The sequence below is a fragment of the Engystomops pustulosus genome, chromosome 6 (genome assembly GCF_040894005.1).
Source record: "Engystomops pustulosus chromosome 6, aEngPut4.maternal, whole genome shotgun sequence".
In the NCBI taxonomy this organism is placed as follows: Eukaryota; Metazoa; Chordata; class Amphibia; order Anura; family Leptodactylidae; genus Engystomops; species Engystomops pustulosus.
Genome location: NC_092416.1, coordinates 120,314,573 through 120,336,767, shown reverse-complemented (window position 1 = coordinate 120,336,767; position 22,195 = coordinate 120,314,573). Strand labels below are relative to the sequence as shown.

Sequence of the window (22,195 nt, the reverse complement as noted above, 5' to 3'; positions counted from 1 at the left end):
AAGTGCTTAAAATTACCTGCCCTACAACATATCAAAAGTTTTTTGAAATGACGGTTACACTTTAAATACCTTTGCAAGCAGTTAGCACTAGAAAGAATGTGCAAAGTCCAACAGAAAACTGGCACAAGCATCTTAGTATATGTGCCCCTGTGTCTGTACCCAATCATCTAACCTTGTACCTAGGTTTAGGTGTCAACTCCTTTACTACATTTTGACTATCCATTCTCTGTATAGCTTTCAACAGGCATTTTCTGTGCTCTTCGATGCAGTGGAAAAAGTCCAGGCTCTGAATAAAAGCCATGTAGAAACCTGCAAATAAAAAATGATGATAGTAAGAGGATTAGTAAATGCAGATGTACTTACCATACATATAAATTACTTCAATGTCAACATTATCCTTCAAAATATCCAAATATGCATACAAGGTTGGGATAAGAAAAACGCTGCCTCTTAGCTACCTTGTAAGGCAGCTCCCTTAACGCTGAGGCCCATTTTCGTTTTTGTGTTTCCATTTTTTACTCCCCACCTTCATAAATCTATACCAAATACCAAATGGAGAGAAAATTGTGAAAAACTGCATTTGCACAATTTTCTTGTGGGCTTGGATTTTACAGCTTTCACTGTGCGCCCCAAATGATAGGTCTACTTTATTCTTTGGTTACTTCGATCATGGGGATACCAAATTAAAACCACCTGTACAAAAAAAAAAAAAAATCTTAATTTTGCCATCTTCTTGCGCTAATAACTTTTTCATACTTTGGTGTACAGAGCTGTGTCTGTTGTCATTTTTTTGTGACTTTTTATGAAATTTTCAGTGCTATCATTTTAAGAACTGTACAACCTTTTGATCACTTTTTATTGAATTTTTTTATATTTTTTAAAAAACAGCAAAAAAATGGCTTTTTCGACTTTGGGCGCTATTTTCCGTAACGTGGTTAATAACAGTTAATATATTTTGATAGATAGGACATTTTGGGACACGGCGATATCTAACATGTTTATGATTTTATTGTGTTTATTTAACATGTTTATTTATATCAGTTCTAGAGAAAGGGGGTGATTTGAATCTTTAGGTTTATTTTATTAAATTTTTTTTTAACTTTTGTTATTTTATTTTTTACCCCCAAGGTTACTCTGATTGATCCTACCATATACTGCCATAATACACAGCGGCAGCCACAAAGCAGCAAAGCCTCCCCCCCCTCCCCCCCCCCCCAAAAAAAAACTCACCCTCAATCACTACCAGGCGATGTGGATTAATCTAAATGGAGTAGATTCCTGATGACAGGTTCGTTTAAACATCAAGCTGCCTAAGGGTGATGCCACACATGGTGTTTTTGGTCCGTTTTTCTTAATAGATAAACAGGTTTTAACCCCTTAAGGACGGAGGGTTTTCCGGCTCATTTCTCGCTCTCCAACTTCAAAAATCCATAACTTTTCCATTTTTCCGTGTACAGACCTGTGTGAGGGCTTATTTTGTGCGTAACAAATTTTACTTTCCCGTAATGTTATTTATTTTAACAGGCCGTGTACTGCGAAGCTGAAAAAAAATTCCAAATGTGGAAAAATTGAAAAAAAACCGCACGTGCGTCACGTTCTTGTGGGCTCAGTTTTTACGACTTTCACTCTTCGCTCCAAATAATATGCCTACTTTATTCTTTGGTTCGGTGCGATCGCGGTGATACCAAATTTATATAGGTTTTGTGTTTTAATACATTTTCAAAAATTAAACGAATGTGTACAAAAAAGAAAAAAAATTTTTTGCCATCTTCTGACGCTAATAACTTTTTCATACTTTGGCGCACAGAGATGTGTGAGGGGTCATTTTTTGCGAAATGAGGCGACGTTTTCATTGCTACCATTTTGAGGTCTGTGCGACATTTTGATCATTTTTTATTTAATTTTTTATGTTATGTAAAAAGGTGTAAAAGTCGCATTTCGGACATTTGGGCGCCATTTCCCGCCTCGGAGGTCGCCGCCGCCCGTAACCGTTTTTATATATTGATAGATCGGGCATTTTGGGACGCGGTGATACCTAATATGTTTGTGATTTTTACTGTTTATTATGTTTTATATCCGTTCTAGGGAAAGGGGGGTGATTTGAACTTTTAATATTTTATTAATTTTTTTTATTTTTTAAACTTTTTTTTTAATTTTTTTTTTCACTATCTTTTAGACCATCTAGGGTACATTAACCCTAGATGGTCAGATCGCTGCTACCATATACTGCAATACTTCTGTATTGCAATATATGGCATTTTTGCAGCACATTCATTACAATGAGCCACTGGCTCATTGTAACGAATCTGCAGCTGCCAGATAGCCTCGTGTCAAAAGAAGACACGAGGCTACCATGGCAACCGATCGCCGCCCCCCGATGACGTTCGGGGGCGTGGCGATCGGAAAAAAGATGGCGGCGCCCGCGCGCCGCCGTCTTTTAAACGCCGCCGGCGACTTTGTCGGCGGCGTTGAAGGGGTTTATAGCCGCGATCGGTGCAAGCACCGACCGCGGTTATTAGCGGTGGGGGTTTTGTGCAATATGCAAAAACCCCCACCTCTGTATGAAGAGGACTCAGCCCGTGAGCCCTCTTCATACATCCCTTATACCTCTGCGCCGTAGAGCTACGGCGCAGAGCGTTAAGGGGTTAAGCAGCCAAACGCATGGTAAACTGCCAAAAACGGACTGAAAACTGATGTTTTAAAACGGACCAAAAACGCCATGTGTGACATCACCCTAAGGGTGATGGCATACGGTCAGTTTTTCAGATGCAGTTTTTGAAGCCAAAAGCAGGTGAGGATCATAATCGGTGAGACAAATAATTGAAAGGTGCTGCTCCTACTTTTATTCCATTCCTGGTTTGGGCATCAAAAACTGCATCTGAAAAACTGAACGTGTGACATCACCCTAAGGGTTTTTGGGCCGTTTTCACTAAGTGCGTTTTCAGATCGTTAAAAACGCATGCATTAAAAAACGCATGCGTTTTTTGAAACCGCATGCGTTTTTGTCTGTTTTTCTGAAATTGCGCAATGAAAAACGGACAAAAACGCGTGCGTTTTTTACAATCTGAAAACGCACTAACTAAAAAGGGCCCAAAAACGGCTTAAAAATGCCACGTGTGACATCACCCTTTTCTATGGAAACGCCTGCGATCCATAAATCTTCATACACCTGCAAGGCAGCCTTACTGCCAAAGTCTCTGTAAGGAGAAGCATAATTTGTAATGCGCTGTGGAATATGTTAATAAATGTTATTATTAAATTACTGCACAACACTACATTATCCGTCATCAGACTGTTAAAGTATTTTTGCTGCTGGTTTTACAATTTGCACACTTGAGGGAGCCCTACGCTTAAGAGAAAAGGATAACAAGCCTTTATCTAGGGTAAGATACAGGATGTTTGTATGATGAAAAACTATACTGTTTTCCAATAAACCTTTTGGATCTCTGCTTGCTGTCATTGTAAAGAAAGCTTCTATGTTTACTTCCAGTGGATAGAAATCTGTCCATGGTCACCCAGGTGCACAGCTCGTTATAACACACAGTTCTGATTATTCTCTGTGGTGCTAACGAGCAGTGCACTTGTGCCACCACGGATGGATTTCTGTCCACTGGAAGTTAACAATGAAGCTTATATAAAACTATGAGGAACTGATACAGAAAGTATATTCGAAATTTGCATAACTTTTCAATATTCAAACAATAACATTTATTTGCTGAAATGGGAATACGCCTTTAACTTCTAAAAGCCATCACAAGACATGGGGCTTATATTTTGTGAGCTGAGTGGATTTTTTAAAAATCATTTTAGATTTTATTGACAAACTTTTATTAGTACCTCTTTGGGGGTAAAATCAGAGAAAAAGACACTTTCTATTTTAAATTTACAGTGTTTACCTACTGTACTAAATTATGTGTTTGCATCATTTCAGTCATAATAATCCATACTAATTTTATGGATTTTTTGTAGTATGTTTGACTTTTGTTGTTACCATCTTGGGGTTTTGATTTTATTAGATAATTTTTAATTTTTGTTAAGTGGTTAAAAAAGAAAAATAGGCATGCTTCCTGAACACCTTGGATGTACTTCCAGCAGTCTGATGTCTGTAGATCCCTGCTTAGTAACAGTCCTTAAAGGGGGTTTCGCCTGCTCTATGCCCATTTTGCCCATTTCTACTCCCCTCAGTTCTAGACTATAGTCAGGTTTTCCAATTTCTTTCTTTCCCTCTCATTCCCCCACCCCTTCCCCTATTTTTTTTCTCCCCATCTCAATCGCTTTATCTTCTACTTCTAATTTTTTTCCCACTCTGTCTTGTAGTTTGTCTTGGTTTGTCAACTAGTCTCCCCTCTCTCAGCCAGCGGGTACTTGCATATGACATTTCTGTTGTATTGCCTATGATGGTGTCTGATGAGTTGCTTGTTTTCATATCATATTCTTTCCACTTGTACACTGTTTGTATGTTATTGCTATTTAGGAAAATTAAATAGAGAACTGAAAAAAGACCCAGCATCCTTGGGCTGGATGCCTCTAACGTGTGCATGGCCAGGTGCGCTGCTCACCCCTTCCCTATGAAAGTTAATAGGCCATGTCCCCAAACACCAAAATATATGACATGTGCTATATTTTGCCCACTGGCCCGGCCACGGTGTTGTGAGTGCTTACTGCTATGGGGGCAGTGATATACCCACCAATTTTGCTTTTATTTTTTTGAAAGAAATCTACCAAGTAGATCTGATGGTAGATTCCTCCTGTCTACCTCTGCCCTAATCTGTAATTTAATAATCCAAGAACCTAACCTAACTTGTTAAAAACTTAATTTTAATAATATTTAAATTAACTGTAATAATATGTAAATTAAGAGGCTACTGGGGCGTGGAGCAGCCTTATCTCCCAGGCTAGCACATGCCCCAGTAGCCTTTGCTGATAATAAACTTATTATTAAAGTATCCCTCCTCCCTCAGACTGCATTCACACTACCGCAAGGGGGACGTATATACGGCCGACGTATATACGGCCGATATACGTCCCCCATAGACGGCAATGGGCGCACGGCGCCCTACGGGAGCGGTACGGTGCAGCACACGTGCGGCACCGTACTGCTCCGTGCCCCGTGAAAAAATAGGACATGTCCTATTTTTTCAGGGCATACGGCGCCGTGCGCCATATATCCCTATGGAGAGGGGCGGGGGTGAGCAGCGCTCTCCCCCTCCTCCTCTCCCCGCGCGCTGCTGTGTGCCCGCCGTGCTACGGTACGGCGGGCACCGGTCGTGTGAATCCAGCCTCAGTCTGTATAATATAGCAGCAGCAGGAAGTGCTGGGAGGCAGAAGACCTGCTTACTGTAACAGAGTGTGAGGCTACAGCACTGAGGGGCTCTGATAACACCGACCACAGCCCTTCAGATTCATTAGCGTAATTTAGAATTTTTTTTAGAAGGAAATAGGCCATGGATAACAAATAGAAGATTACCACGGTCATGGTACCTTGTTATCATGCTTGATTTCAATGGTAGATATTCTTCAAACATGCAGGTTTTTAATCTCTTGTACAAATGTATTGTATGTAGTGTCAGTATTACTGATAGGTAGCATATATTTCTGGCATAGACAAATAGGCATGTGCTAAGGAAAAACTTGGGGGCCTTCATTAGGTAAAATACCATTTAACGCTCTCACTCTGACCGCTGCATGTAAAGCATTAACTACTGCCTCTCAGCTAGCATACCACTAGAAGAGAGTTGGGAGCCAGGTAGGAGATGGTTGATGATTTTTAGTGGTAACCTACCATCACATTGGGGCAGATTTATCAAGCTGTCTGAAAGTCAGAATCACACCATCCAATCACAGCAACCAATCACAGCTCAGCTTTTATTTTACCAGTGCTCATGAATATTTTTAAGGGGAGCTGTGATTGGTTGCCATGGGCAACTAGGAGTATTCTGACTTTCAGACAGCTTGACAAATCTGCCCCATAATATTTAGTTCTCTGTCTGTTCAGTTCACATTTCAGTTCTATTTTAAATTCTCCATTTTAATACAGTAAAAAAAGCACAATGCTAGATTTCTGACTTTGATTTGTTCCTGATCAAAAGTTTTATCAGATCCCCCTGCAGATTTCTGGACGCTCTCAACATTTGCTGACCACTCACTCAAGAGGGAGGGTAGGTTACAGGTAAACAAGTATTTGTTTCTTTTATTTTAACTCATACGGGGATAGCCTGGATGTTACTCTGTAGTAATACGGAGAACCCTTTTAAAGATGCAACTGCTGATCCTGAAACCTAAACTTACACGCCTCATGCACACAGACGAGTGCTGGTTCTGGATTCAGTGGTTAGCACACGTCCCCATGCATTTCTATAGGCTCATACTGTACACATGGCCATGGTTTCCAGAGCCCCATGTACAAGCCAACTGCCTCAGTCGCAAATTATAAAGCAAAGTCTATTCCTGCCCATGTTTGCTCCAGGAGTTATTTTTACTGACGCGTTAACGGACCTCACACACAGACATGTGAGCTGAAAAAAAAACATGGGCCCATAGTTTGTGGCCCAATAATGCCCATGTCTGTGAGCATGTGACATAAGGGATACTTCTCCGCTTCTGTCTACTCTGCATGGGTCCCGTGAAATGGACACAATGGGGCTTATTTACTAAGGGTCCACGGATCGCATTTCTGTGGGACTTCACGACATTTTCGGGATTTGTGCCGTTGGGAAAGGTATTTAGCAGGGGATTATGTTGCACACAATCGGATTTTGCCGCAATGGCACCGGCTTTCATGCAACAGAAATTGGAGGCGGCCCGTCTGGCAGTCCAACTGATTTGAACTGAGTGTGGGATTTAACATTCAAATTGTGTCGCACAATGCACTTACATACACCAGGAAGCAGAAGGTGAACCTGAGCCGGGAAGCGACACATGCACGATATCGGGCGCATGATCTTAGTGAATAGCAGCACACTGCATTCCGGTCGGACAATGCACTTCGGGTGAAGTAAATGTGCCCCAATATGTGGCTTTCTGACCGCCTAAAGCCTGCGTTGTAAATGTGCTATCGCAAGGGCTGTAGGGACCCAGACCGCTCGCTGTAAAGTGCGCATTCGAAAAACAGATAAATAAAATGCTCCAAAAAAAATTCAGCAAGGGTTGCTCTAATAATCCAACGAGAGCTTACATTGTAGCCAACACTTTATACCATTGCTACACTTCAAGCAAACAGAGAAAAAAATGAAAAATCTCTTTAGTGTGTAATAAATTATAGAAAATGTGCCTGACTTGCTCTATATATCTGCCAAGCACTTTCCCCATTAGAAGCCAGCAGCGGACGGGTTCTCTTGGTTAAATCTTTTTCTGGCTGGTAATCCTCCCTGGGCTTGTCAATGGACAGAATAAATAAAGACACTGTGCACCACTGATAAATGTTTTGTCTAATCTCTTTAGGATGAATGTGGTTGAATTCCATTAGCATTACAAGACTGCACGGGTTTTATGTGCAGACCTGGGTTTTAATGGACTTGAATAAAGAAGAAAATGACAGCAGAGAAAGTCTTCCATCTGATACATGACCTGTGGAAACATTTTTCTGACAAATAAAAGGCTCATAGGCATTTACCACATGATGATCAGCAAGATACCATTCCAAAAGGTTTTCACCACAAGTAGGTACATTACAGTGGGGAAAAAAAAGCTATTGAGTCAGCCACCAATTGTGAAAGTTCTCCCACGTAAAAAGATGAGAGACCTGTAGTTAACATCATAAGTAGACCTCAACTATGAGAGACAAAATGTGACAACAAATCCAGAAAATCACATTGTCTGATTAGTAAAGAATTTATTTGCAAATTATGGTGAAAAATAATTTGGTCACCTACAAAAAAAGCAAAAGTACAGGCTCTCAAAGACCTGTAATTTCTTTTTTAAGAGGATCCTCTTCCCTCCACTCATTACCTGTAGTAATGGCTCCTGTTTGAACTTGTTATCTTATATTATAAAAGACACCTGTCCACGACCTCAAATAGTCACACTCCAAACTCCACTAAGGTGAAGACCAAAATTCTGTCGAATAACACCAGAAACAAAATTGTAGCCCTGCACCGGGATTGGGAAGACTGAATCTGCATAGGCAGCAGCTTGGTGTGAAAAAAAAACATCAACCGTGGGAGCAATTATTAGAAAATGGAAGACATACAAGACCCCTGATAATCTCTCTTGATCAGCGCTCCGGGCAAGATCTCACCCCATTGGGTTAAAATGATCACAAGCATAAGCAAAAATCCTAGAACCACAAGGGGGACCTATTGACTAACCTGCAGAAAGCTGGGACCAATGTAACAAAGGCTACGGTCAGTAACACACTATGCTGCCAGGGACTCAGATAGTGCAGTCCCAGACTGTACAAGAATAAATGGGGCCATGTATCGTGCGATTTTGATTGTAAGCCTACTTCTATCAGCAAGGACACTGAAGATGTGGTTAGGTCTTTCAGCTTGACAATGATCCCAAGCACACCGCCAGGGCAACAAAGGAGTGGCTTCGCAAGAAGCATTTCAAGGTACTGAGTGGCCTAGCCACTTCTAGTCTTCTGGTCTCAACCCCATAGAAAACCTTTGGAGGGAGTTGAAAGTCCTTGTTGCCTAGCGACAGCCGCAAAACATCACTGCTCTAGAGGAGATCTTCATGGAGGAATGGGTCAGCATACCAGCAACAGTGTGTGCCAACCTAGTGAAGACTTACAGAAAATGTTTGACCTCTGTCATTGCCAACAAAGGATATAGAACAAAGTATGAGATGAAGTTTTGTTACTGACCAAATACTTCTTTTTCACCATAATGTACAAATAAATTCTTTAAAAATCAGACAATGTGATTTTCTGAATTTCTTTTCACATTTGGTCTTTCGTACGAGGTCTATGATATCAATTACAGGCCTCTCTCATCTTTTTAAGATGGGAGAACTTGCACAATCAGTGACCGACTAAATACATTTTCCCCCACTGTGTAGGTGGTTTAATGTAAGATCAGTATGGTAAGTGATGTGCCTCATCAGGGTAGGGAGAACCCGGTCATATATAAACCAATCATATTTCAGGTGAAGTTACCTGTATCATAAGAATACCTGAAAAGAAATGTTTATTTTCAGTTATAAGTAAATAAGCAGCTCAGTAGTCTATTGTACGCTCTCTATTACTGCTTTCCACTCAGCCTCAAGTGACAATGCCCTGCTCCCCTGTGAAACTGGACCAGTGATGGGAAACAAGAATTGAAGTCATTTGCAAATAACTAAACATTTATCTGCTTTCAAGACAAGGCTTTTCTAATGCTAATGATCCACGGTCCATGAATTTAGAAGAGGACCTTTAATCATTCATTGTTATTTGGACCTCACAGCCTAAGTCGTAAAAACAAAAACCATAGTAAAAAGGCAATTTCACTGCATTTGTAATTTTGTTTCCAGCTTCCCAGTATATTGCAAAGAATATTAAATTGTTCCACTAGAAAGTACAATTTGTCCTGCAAAAAACAAGCCCTAATACGGTCCTCTAAATAAAAAAATTATGCTATGGTTTTTGGAAGGTAGATGGGGGATTAAAATTTGAAACATAAAATTAACCTCTTCACGACCACTCCACGTAAATATACGGCAGCTTTTTGGCTACATTCACACGAACGTATGGGGGACGTACATACGTACACTTCTATGGCCTTACGGCGCCGTACGGAAGCGGTACGGTGCCAGTAGAAAGATAGGACATCTTCCAACAGAATGCAGCGCTGTGCGTTGTGTATTCCTATGGAGAGGGGCTGGGGTGAGCAGCACTCATCCCCTGCTCCTCTCCCCAGCGCCGCATACATTGTGTATACATTGTGTGAATGTAGCCTTACTGTGACACATTGACAAAAGCACGTTAATTTAGGTAATAACAATAGCCAACTTCAAACCTCTATATCTGCTAAACACGAAACCCAATTCTGGTGTCAAATTAAACAGAGTGCATCTGTAACAATCCTGCCGATGCATAGGGTAGGTAGTTGTTGCGAATAGCACTCTCTCCACATTAGGAGTTGCCTAGGGAGACTGATCACCTCATTAGGAGGTCTCCAAAATGGGGAACTTTCTAATTGCAGGTGGGACCACTGCCTGGGAGGACAAGAGATAACATATCAATTGCCTGTAACCAGCGATATGCTGTGTTATTATTGTAAAGCAAGCTGGAAGCTGATTGGAGAGTGCTGTCACTTCACTAGGGGAGTATAGAAACCCCTTGGGCAAGTCAGGAGACTAAGCCTCAGAGCAGAGGGCCACTGTCCGGACTTCATCTACCAGCCCAGCCTGAAGCTAATACCAGGCTGTGAGCAACCCTTCCTGTGGAACGGGTATCTCCGACCAGCTCTTCAGCCTGCTGAACCTGCTGTTGATGTTAGGCTGTTGCCTGCTGTTCAAGTTCCAATAAAGAACCGTGAGTTGATTGCACAACGTGCCTCCGTGTGATCCCTGGATCAGGCTGCTTCATCATCACGGGCTCCCCATCTTTTACCACCCAGGGATTCCAATATACACCTCAGGGGTTGCCCCAGGGAGAAACCTCTTTCATCCGACTCTCCCTCTACTCTTCTTGCACACACCATCTGCTGGAGACCCGGCAGGCAGTAGGCCCGTCCTCTGATGCCAATACCAAGCACCGTGACCATAGCGTGCCCGGGGCCGCATAAGCCAGACACTCCAGTATTCTGGGCTCCGGTTTTCTACAACCACCAAAGAAAGTCTAGGCCCCATTGGGGGATGTTGCAAGTGGCATCATTAACAGGATTAACTTCTGTGCCTTATGCTGGTACTTTGAACTGTCTATTTATTTAACTGTGCTGCCCAACCCTGCTGCCATATGAGTTAAGGCCCTAATGTGATTGGAAACAGACTGCGTTATATTGCTGCCTTGTGCTGTCGAGCGCTGCTCCAGCACCAACAGCGTTAAATACCCACAAACAACTGTGTCCGCTCTGCTACATCTGCCGCTGTAGTGCTTTAATTGTTAACTCTTGCAAACTCTGTGCTACACAGCAAGAAATTCCGGTCCGCCAAAACTCACTGGTGGGAACCCACAGGCTGATCGCTCTAAACTCTGCCCTTGCACGAATCCTCCCTGAGGGCCCTGTGGCGCAGGAGAAAATTCACTCTACCACAGCTCCTGGCTGGAAGGACCTATGCTCCGCCATCCTGCTCCACCACAGCCCAGAAAGAGAACTCCAGTGTGCCTTGTGGAGCAAAGAGGAAGTGCTCATCATGGCGAGACCACAACTTCTTCCCTCGATGAGGAACCGTAGTTTCTGGAAGCGGGAAAGTATATTGAATTAAATCTCCAGGAGGGACCTTGAGGATCTTGGGCTGCCGCGGTCAAATGGATTCCAGACCCAGAGAAGCCTCTATACTCCAATCCAGAGGAGGAACACTTGTGGTCAGATCTCCCAACACCTCCCTTAAGAACTGCAACCCTAAACCGGGTACTTTCTTGCATATATTCTGCTGATATTTTTCTCCCAGTTGAGCTGAGCCCATAATCCCAGATGCATCAAGAGCCAGAGACTATCCTGGACTCATATGCTTTGTTCTCTAAACTTTCCTGAACTTACCCTCAGTTACGCTAGAAAGTACCACTCTCTGCTGAAAGCAGATATTGTCTACTTTTACTAAGGACTGTGCCCTTCATCAGAAGCAGAGATCCTTCTTTACTTTTTCCTTTTCACCAAGGACTGTGCCCAGAGAATGTAATCTAGTGCAATTGAGTTTTCTAAGAAAGTTATATTCTTCTAAGGAAAAAGGTCTATTGATAAGCAGTCTATCCCTTCCCTTTCAGGTTAAAAGGACATTCTTCGTGCTAATTGATTATCAAAAGATCGCACAGTCCTAAATATGGTAGCAATGAAAAAGTCAGCTCATGTTGCTAAAAAGGACACCTCATACAGCTCCATACAACATAGTATGAAAAAGTTATTAGTGTCAGAAGATGGGGAAATACATTTTTTTTCTGTACACATTTGTTAAATCTTTGAAATTGTATTAAAACACATTAAAACCTATATAAATTTGGTATTCCTGTGATCGAAAGAATTAAGTAGATGTATCATTTGGAGCACAAAGTGAAAGTCTAAAAAACTAAGACCTGTGCTTTTTTTTTTGCCAATTTCACACATTTGAATTTTTTTTCCACCTTCCCAGTACACGGGATAGAATAATAAATAATGTTAACAAGAAGTAAAATTTGTTATGCAGAAAATAAGCTCTCACACAGCTCTGTACACAGAAAAATTAAAAAGTTATGGATTTTTAAGTTGGAGAGCAAAAAAAACAGTGAAAAAACGCTGCGTCCTGGGATTAAGAAGGGTTTTCATGATAAATATTCAATTTGTGAGTTCACTCAGCACCTCAATGATCCCCTCTTCAAAGGGGCCACTGTATGTTATCATTGTTTATCTCTATATAATGGCAGCTGTGTAGATTCATCTCATTCACCTGAAGCTGCAACACTCTGTGCTGCTGCTACTAAGGGTGTTGACGCTGACACTGTTCACAACGAGAGGGTACGTCAAGAGCAAAATCAGTAAGCAAAGAGTCAATGTCAAAAACTAGCCGAGGTCACAACAACACAGATACAGATACAGAGCAATACAACCTAAAGCAGCAAGCGAGTGATGAAGGGATTTCAAACACTGGCACAGTGACTAGTGAAGCTGCAATTTATGCAGCCAGAACTCCACCTCCAGAACCTGATAGGAGCTGGACAGCTTCTCGGAATTAACCCCTCATCGTGCAGAACAACCAGGCATCATGCAGAGGTACCACAAGTCCCAGCAGTTCCGAACACAACTCCTAGAAAGCGCAAGATCCTAGCAGCTGCTGCCCGGGATGAGAGGTGGAGTTTGCGCAGATACACGCCGGGGATCGGAGAATGCTGCTGGCACCAGCAGAAGAACCAGAATTCCCAGCATTCTCCCTAGCGACCCTGACAGTAACCCCCCCTTCGGACCCCTAGATCTTAAAGATGGCTTCTGAGGATAGGCCTGATGAAATAACCTGAGTAACCGCGGAGCATGAACATCCCTAGCCGGAACCCAAGACCTATCCTCAGGACCAAAACCTTTCCAATGGACCAGGTACTGCAGGGAGTTACCTACCCATCTGGAATTCACAACTTTTTCCACCTTAAATTCCAGACTCCCCTCCACAATAGATGGAGAAGGAGAGTCAGGAAGAGGCAAAACAGGCTCAACATAGCGCTTCAGAAGACTCTTATGGAAGGTGTTATGAACCTGCCACCCTGCTGGAAGAATAATCTTGAAGGAAACCGGGTTAACAATTTCAGTAACAACAAATGGACCCACAAACCTGGGCGCAAACTTCAAAGAGGGGACCTTCAATTTAAGGTTTTTTGTTGATAACCACACTTTATCCCCCACCACAAACGTATCGGAGTTAGTGCGCCTTCTTTCAGTCTGTTGGACCATAGAATTTTGTGCCCTCTGAATATTCTCCTGAACTTGCGACCAGAGCGTGCGCAACTTGGATGTAATAGCTTCCGCCCGAGGAATATTATAGACAGGCACAGAAGAAAAGGAGAAACAAGGATGAAAACCATAATTGCATAAAAACAGAGAGGAAGAACTACAGAGATTATTAATAGCAAATTCTGCCAACGGAAGGAATTTCACCCACTGGTCCTGACTGTCCGAGACAAAGAGTCGCAGATATTGAATCATCTCCTGATTCATTCTCTCGGACTGACCATTAGACTCAGGGTGAAACGCCGACGAGAACGACAAATTAACTTCCAGTCTAGAACAAAATGCTCGCCAAAATCTGGAAACAAATTGTACGCCCCTATCTGACACAATATCATCTGGTATACCATGGAGGCGTACAATATTCTGTATAAACAATTCAGCCAATTCTTCAGCTGAAGGTAACTTTTTTAATGGAACAAAGTGTCCCATCTTAGAGAAACGGTCCACTACCACCCAAATCACTGTATAGCCTTGAGATGCTGGCAGATCAGTGACAAAATCCATAGACACTTTAGACCAGCAGTTCTCAACCTGTGGTTCGCGACCCCAACGGGGGTTGAATGACCAAAACACAGGGGTCACCTAAAGCCATCAAAGGCCATGATTTTATTGCGTTTTTGCAGAGAATCACATGGTTTGGGGTTACTGCAACATAAGGAACTATATTGCGGGGTCACAGTATTACAAAGGTTGAGAACCACTGCTTTAGACCATGGCCTTTTGGGAACTGGAAGCGGAAGAAGAGGCCCCTCAGGACGTCTCCTGGGAGTCTTTCCTCGCGCACAGACCTGACAGGCTTGGACAAATGCGTGCACATCATTAGTCATGTGAGGCCACCAGTAACTTCTTTTTAAGAGATCCAAGGTACTCCGCATTCCCGGATGACCTGCCAATACCGAGCAATGCGTCTCCTCCAACACTCTCAAACGACAAGAAAGAGGAACAAATAATTTGCCTTCCGGAAGGTCTTTAGGTGCAGATCTTTGTCCTGCTAAAATTTCAGTGGAGAGGTGGGAGGAGACAGCTGCCAGCACAACACCTGGAGACAAAATATTCCGGTCAGTAGCCTCTGGAAGCTCAGGAGTCCCGAAGCTACGGGACAAGGCATCAGCCTTCACATTTTTTGACCCAGGTCGGTAGGTGACCACAAAATTAAAGCGAGAGAAAAACAAGGCCCACCTAGCCTGACGTGAGTTCAAACGCTTAGCAGTATCCAAAAATACTAAGTTCTTATGATCCGTGAGCACAGTTATCAGATGAAGAGCTCCCTCCAAAAAGTGTCGCCAGACTTCAAATGCCCACTTAATGGCAAGAAGCTCTCGATTACCAATATCATAATTCCTCTCACAAGAAGAAAACTTTCTAGAGAAATATGCACAGGGCCTAAGTCTGGTGAGAGTGGAGGACCCCTGAGACAACACTGCACCTACTCCAACCTCGGAGGCATCTACCTCCACAACAAACGGTAGAGAGAGGTCAGGTTGAACCAAAACTGGGGCTGACGAGAATGCCGGTTTTAGAGTTTCAAACGCAGAGCAAGCGGCAGGGGACCAATTGTTCGGATCAGCACCCTTACGGGTTAGATCCGTGAGGTGTTTGGCGATCACGGAAAAGTTCTTAATAAAGTTCCGATAATAGTTAGCGAAACCTAAAAAACGTTGTAGGGCCTTAAGATTGGTAGGCCGAACCCAGTCCGTGAACGCCTGAACCTTACTCGGATCCATCTGTACATCAGAGGGAGTAACAACATAACCTAAGAAGGAAACCTTCTGGACGCAAAAAACACACTTTTCCAGCTTAGCGAAGAGGTGGTTTTTGCGCAACCTGGTAAGTACTTGGCGGAGATGTTGCTGGTGAGAAATCATATCAGGAGAGAAAATCAAAATATCATCTAGATACACCACCATAAACACACCGATGTAATCATGAAAGATGGAGTTCATAAACCCTTGAAACACCGCTGGGGCATCACTCAAACCAAAGGGCATAACCAGGTATTCGAAGTGTCCTAAAGGTGTATTAAATGCGGTCTTCCACTCATCCCCTTCCCGGATCCGAATCAGGTTATAAGCCCCTCTGAGATCTAATTTAGAGGAAACTTGGGCCCCAGAAACCTGATTTAAGAGATCCGGGATCAAGGGGAGAGGACCTGAGTTTTTTACCGTTATCTTATTTAATTCTCGATAATCAATACACGGTCGTAAACCACCATCTTTCTTCTCAACAAAAAAGTACCCGGCCCCAGTGGGCGACTCAGAGGGACGGATATGTCTGATTGCCAAACTCTCATCAATATAACTCTTCAGTGACTCCCGTTCTGGTACTGACAGGTTATATATACGACCCTTTGGCAATCTAGCATCAGGAAGAAGGTCAATTAAAGAAAAATAAAGTTTATATCCCTCCCTAAATGAAAAAAATTTCTTACGGTCACCAAAAAACAAGTCAAGGAGAGGAACCTTAGGTTCTGGTGCAGGTGGTGGTGGAGCCTGCGGTGTTGTCTGCCCCGAAACCTGCATTTGAAGACGGGCAGACAGACTCTGAACATGCTGAGTTAAGGTCTGGACCTGAGCGACCACAGCTGACAAAGGCTCCATGGAAGGAGTGAATGTAGCAGGTCAGATACAGGACGCAGACCAATGTGTGGGCCAGTGTTTCTGTTAGGGTTGGGTAACACAGAAGACAGGGGATAGTGTGCCCTGAGCTTGTCCCAACCTCTGTCCCTTCCTATAGCCCCCCCACGCTAACCCGTGGGGCGACTACTTGAAGACTCGAAATACACTGGATAAGTGTGGGAAACACAAACAGACTGACAAATATAAAACACAAAAGAATGGTAAACTAGCTGGAGTCACAACGAGAGGGTACGTCAAGAGCAAAATCAGTAAGCAAAGAGTCAAAGTCAAAAACGAGCCGAGGTCACAACAACACAGATACAGATACAGAGCAATACAACCTAATGCAGCAAGCGAGTGATGAAGGGATTTCAAACACTGGCACAGTGACTAGTGAAGCTGCAATTTATGCAGCCAGAACTCCACCTCCAGAACCTGATAGGAGCTGGACAGCTTCTGGAAATTAACCCCTCATGGTGCAGAACAACCAGGCATCATGCAGAGGTACCACAAGTCCCAGAAGTTCCGAACACAACTCCTAGACAGCGCGAGATCTTAGCAGCTGCTGCCCGGGACGAGAGGTGGAGTTTGCGCGGATACGCGCCGGGGGTCGGAGAACGCTGCTGGCACCAGCAGAAGAACCAGAAGTCCCAGTGTTCTCCCTAGCGACCCTGACATCCTGTCTATCCTGTCATCTAAATCTGTCTTTAAAACCACTTTAGTGAATAAAAGGCACATAAAGCACATACTGCTGACACTATTATTTTTCATACATTGTTCATTGACATGGGCCAGTTACCAGAAGGGGCCATTCCTAGCAATGGTAATTCCTTATAACTGCACCAAGAGTTTGCTACTACTGTATACAGCCTAATATTCTGACTCCAGAATGATTCATTTTACATGTGTACAGTTCAAGTGAAAGATCTGAGCTGCAGAAAGGTTTTGTGTCATGAAGGGTCTGAGCTCCATTGTACTGCAATAACTTACAGAACTTTCTCACTGAAATAAATATGAGGCAGCAGAATTGTGTCTCACCGTACCTACTACATTCCTATGGATGTTTGTCACACACAAACCTACCCGTTTTCCTCAGTGTTCTCAAAGCTAATGGTCATTTTGTTGAAATGACTTGCCCTAGATTAATTCCCCCATTTAGGCTTCTGTTTCTTAAACTGCCTCAGCCCCTGACCTCTTAAATCTCTAATTGGCCTTTTGCTTTTATTTCAGAGAAAAGCAGTCACTCTCCAGGATCCGGGGGTAATCTTTCCCATCTGAAAAGCAAACACAGTAATTACCAATTGGATGTGCATGTTATAAGGGATGCTGACTTCCTTTATAGGGCTGAATGTTTCACTTTCTACTCAGTCTGCTATGTATAATAGGGATGAGTACAAAGTTGAGAAACACTCCTTTTTGTGGGAGTAAGTATTGAATTAACATTTTCTTCATAGTAAAAAAGGTTAGAAAAAGATATCAGTCCATCAATCCAACTGAAACTACAACAGAAAGTTTTATTCCCCTGCAATGCAATATTTTTGCTTTCCAAAAAGGTATCAAGACCGCTCTTAAACATTCAAATTATCAGCCATAAAAACCTCCTGGGGCAGAGAGCTCCATAGTCTCACTGCTCTTACAGTAAAGAACCTTTGTCTATGTTGATGGTAGAATCACCTCTCCTCTAGGTGTAGAGGAAGCCCCCTTGTCCTGGTCATAGGTATAAAAAGATCTTTGAAGAGATCCTTGTACTGTCGGTTCAGGTATTTGTACATTGTAATGAGGTCTACCCTTCGCCATCTTTATACTATGACCAATAATCCCAAATTTAGTAATCTGTTATTGTATTCTAGTCCCCCAATTATTCATTTAATAACCTTGGTTGTTCTCCTCTGCAACTATTTTAGTTCTGTTATGTCCTATTTATACACTGGTACCCAAAATAGTACACATTTTGATTAAAATGTGAGCAGAAACTGACTGAAAGTTTTAATAATGACCCTAACCGAGGTTCAATGGTGTCATAGCATAGGACAGCAATGATGAACCTGTCAGAGACCTGGTGCCCAAGCTACAACCATAACCTACATATTTATCGCAACATGCAAAGCACTTTGGGATAGCAACTTCAGCCATAACTTATTGCTCCCTGCTTTGATGTAGCTTTCATCATATTGGGTCCTGAAGACACCAAATAAATTGGGATTATCTTTGTAGCATCCCACCAGGTTCACCTTGCTCTAATGAGCTTGCCTTGTCCACAACTCTTAGCTCATTCTGAATTCCCAGGCAGCAAGGATGTGTCGCTTTAAAATAGCACCAAACACAGAGCGCCCTGTGTTGCCAGGGACTGCAATATTTGTGAGAGCCCACTCCAGCTAAGTAGGGGTTCTCTGGTTTGCAATGCTTATTGGATCTCATCCTGGTTCAGTATATAAGGTTACTATAACTGGGACTTCTAATAAGGGCACTCTGGTACTGTGAGCCCACTAGCTGGGCCTCGCATGGACCAATTCTCCATGACAGGAATTCTACCTTTATACAATAATCCACCTTCTCCTTTCTCTCTCAAACGTTGCTTTAAAAGACACCTGTCATCAGGTCTGTGTCACTAGTCCTGTCACTACTACCTGTTGGAGCAGCTCACAAGGATCCCATCCCAGCCTTTATCTAATCAATTCATACATTAATCATCTTTTCTTTATTATGTAAATGAGGCTGGTCACATGGTCAGAGGCAGTGATGTCACCCCTGTTCCCCCTCCCCTCTCCTCCCCCTGCTCATGTCTGTGTGTAATGTATAGTAAAGCATTGCTAGTGTGTGTGCTGTATCTGCTGACATGCTGCATCCTCCTAATACACAGAGACACAGACATCAGCCACACAAGTACCTGACATGTTCTGCTATAACATGGCTGCATCCTGGAGCTGTTGTTTCTCTCCTATACACAAATAGGCTGCAGGGGGTGTGGCCAGCAGCAAGCACATGGAAAGATTACACCATTATACCTCACATCATTATACATCACATCATTGTAGAGGCTGTCAGTCAAGCACTGGGGGTGTGGCTGTACCTCCCACTCATGAATAAGGTGGACAGCTTGAATATGCTAATGACTCATTCACAGGTCATTTGCATACAGCTTTAGGACCTCATTTCTTAGGTTTACAGGCATGTAGAGGGACAATGAAGGGATATAGGCAATGCTCTCTAATGGCAGTTTATGAAAATCTATTTAGATTAGGGGGGTTATTTTGCATGACGGGTTCTCTTTAATCATCATAAATGGCTGTGTGATAACGGCGGGGGGAAATTCCTGGAGACTACATAAAAGCAGCCACAATCAGCAGGCAAACGTTTAAGCCCATTCCATGGCCTAATGGGGTCTGCAGCTTGTATCAGGAAAGCCTTCTGCTGGCCTGTTCCAGTTGCAGCACCCCGCGGTACAGTATTTGGGATTCCGCAGTACATTTGCTAAATGAGAGGAGGACACAGCTGTTTTGTGTTTGAGGCTGGATGGTAACATATTATAAAGACGTAATAGGAGCTGAAAATAAAATGCTGTCATCTGTTGTTTTTTTTTTCTCTCCGACTGGAAAGTCAAGTGTTTGGCTGCCAGACAAAAATGATCAAAAGCTTGTTCTCTCAACTAAAAATGACTAAAGCGGACTGCTTTCCCCTTTGCTACACTGGGCAGGGAAAATGGAGACTACACAACAACCATGTCAAGGAGCTCAAGAAATACATCTATTGTAAAATGGGCAAAAGATCATACAAACCTGTGCACATTAGACCCGTGCACAGCAGTATTAGACCAGAGAGTTATCTCTGTGTCTGGTGATCAATCTGGAGTAGTTTAAGGCTGCTTTCACACAGCCACTGTGGGGATGGTAATGGCGCCCGGCAGAGGTACGGCACACACACACGTGTAGCCCCATAACGTACACAGGGAAAAGATAGAGCTTGCTCTATCTTTCCCCATGTTAACGGCTTGCCTTTATGCATTGTTACCCCTCCTCCTCTTCAGTTCACTGCTGCATGCTCTCCTGGGCTACGGCAGTGTGAAACTAGCCTAAGACTGTTAAATCGTACTTTGCACTGTCTTTTAGTTGCACCAACCTAATTTTTTGGCACACAGAATTTTTGTCGTAAAGTCATACCCCTTTTCTCAACAAACCGCCTTTTTTTTATACTTGTCAAAAAAGTGCCTAAAACTTATGTAAAACGTTCAATAAGTGCTGCACAAAGTAGAAGGAACAGCAGCACAGTCTGAGAAAAAAATATAGAAAGAGTGGTGTCCTTAATCCTTCCACCAAGCAAAGAGCAGAGGAAAAAAAATGGCAAAAAAAGGTCTGCACTCCAAAACAAGTGAGGTAATAGAGAGGGCCTTTATTTCACCTAAATGTTTCTGCTATTCAGCTTTATGAGAAAACCTGTAAGGTACAGGCAAAACGTTGTTGAATGAGATGAAATAAAGTACCATTTTATTTTTTCACTTAAGGGATAAAACATACCACTATGGTTGGTTCATGAATCAAGGATGTGCAGTGTCCTTTTTCATGTACCGACTGATGTACAGCATTATAGTGAAACAGTAAAATGATGCACAGTCCTTGCTTGATGAGTCCTTGTTTCCCCAAAAGCAGCAGCTGTGAGGTTTGTAAAGAGGTTGCATTTACACCTGTACAATCATCACGCTTGTACAGACAGCTTTACTCCTTCAAAAAAGTATAATAAAGATAAATCTCTGTCAATTTTCTGCCCCGCTTTAAGGCCGGCACCACACGTAGCGCTTTGTCTGCGCTTGCAAACGCAAACAAAGTCGCGCCCACCGGGGCGGGCCTCGGCCCGATCGCATCAGCGTTTCTATGGAAACGCCTGCCATCGGGAACAAGCCGCCGGTGTTTAACGCGAAACACCGGCGGCTCGTTCTCGATCGCAGGCGTTTCCATAGAAACGCCGATGCGATCGGGCCGAGGCCCGCCCCGGTGGGCGCGACTTTGTCTGCGTTTGCGTTTTCAAGCGCAGACAAAGCGCTACGTGTGGCGCCGGCCTAAGAGCCATGAGCTGCAGCCATTTCTAGTTTATTCACTGCTGTAGCTTGCGGACCTCAATACAAGTTCATGACCATTCATACCCTGTGTGTACTATCAAGAAATATGAACGAAGACCTTTGAGGGCCGCTATCTCTTACCCGCTGTATTGCTCCATTCTCTGTTGAGTGGCTGAACCAAGTTACTGCAACTAAGCTTTCATCCAAACAGTGCAACTGGGAAAGGAGTTCTCTGATTCCTGTCTCATTCAACAGCTGATCAACCCCTTTAAACATTTGAACTATTACACAGTTTGGGTCTAGTATTAAATTAGGTTCAAGCAGTAAAACCCTCTAAAAAATGTTAGAATCGGTAAGTCAACTTCTATCTAAATGAAAGTCCACCAGACAGAAGGCATCTAATAAATAAAGATGGATCTATGTGTGTGTGTATGTCAGATAAAGGAATCTGTACTGTCCCATTTACAGTCACCAAATTTTGCACAGCCTCTCTCTGTGACTTAGGGAACATCACAGACTAGGTTTTAGGCTGAAATTTTCACCTTGCACTTTCCAAAATCCACTTATTATCCACCATATACAGGAGCCAGGAGCTGCTGCTGTGGCAGTTGGAAGCTTAGCCATGACTGGTTGCTATTCTTCCACAGGTCATTAATATGAGCTGTAAGCTTTGATTGGTTACTATAGGAAAGGAGATGAGGAGATGGATAGAGACAGACAGGCTGTGGCAGGGACTGACTGACAGACAGGCTGTGACAGGGACTGACTGACAGACAGGCTGTGGCAGGGACTGACTAGCAGACAGGCTGTGGCAGGGACTGACTAGCAGACAGGCTGTGGCAGGGACTGACTAGCAGACAGGCTGTGGCAGGGACTGACTAGCAGACAGGCTGTGGCAGGGACTGACTAGCAGACAGGCTGTGACAGGGACTGACTGGCAGACAGGCTGTGACAGGGACTGACTGACTGACAGACAG

General features: G+C 43.2%; 1 protein-coding gene across 1 annotated transcript in view; it reads right to left on the bottom strand.

Annotated features, from left to right (window-relative positions):
• Positions 1 to 21,833, bottom strand: part of SPO11 (SPO11 initiator of meiotic double strand breaks) — a 46,484-nt gene extending 24,651 nt beyond the window's left edge. The window contains exons 1-2 of the mRNA XM_072110697.1: positions 21,761 to 21,833; positions 180 to 309 (exon numbers count right to left, since the gene is read on the bottom strand). Of these exons, the coding sequence (XP_071966798.1) occupies positions 180 to 301 (122 nt within the window). The 5' untranslated portion in view covers positions 302 to 309; positions 21,761 to 21,833. The remainder of the gene's footprint in view (positions 1 to 179; positions 310 to 21,760) is intronic.
• Positions 21,834 to 22,195: the final 362 nt, after the last annotated feature.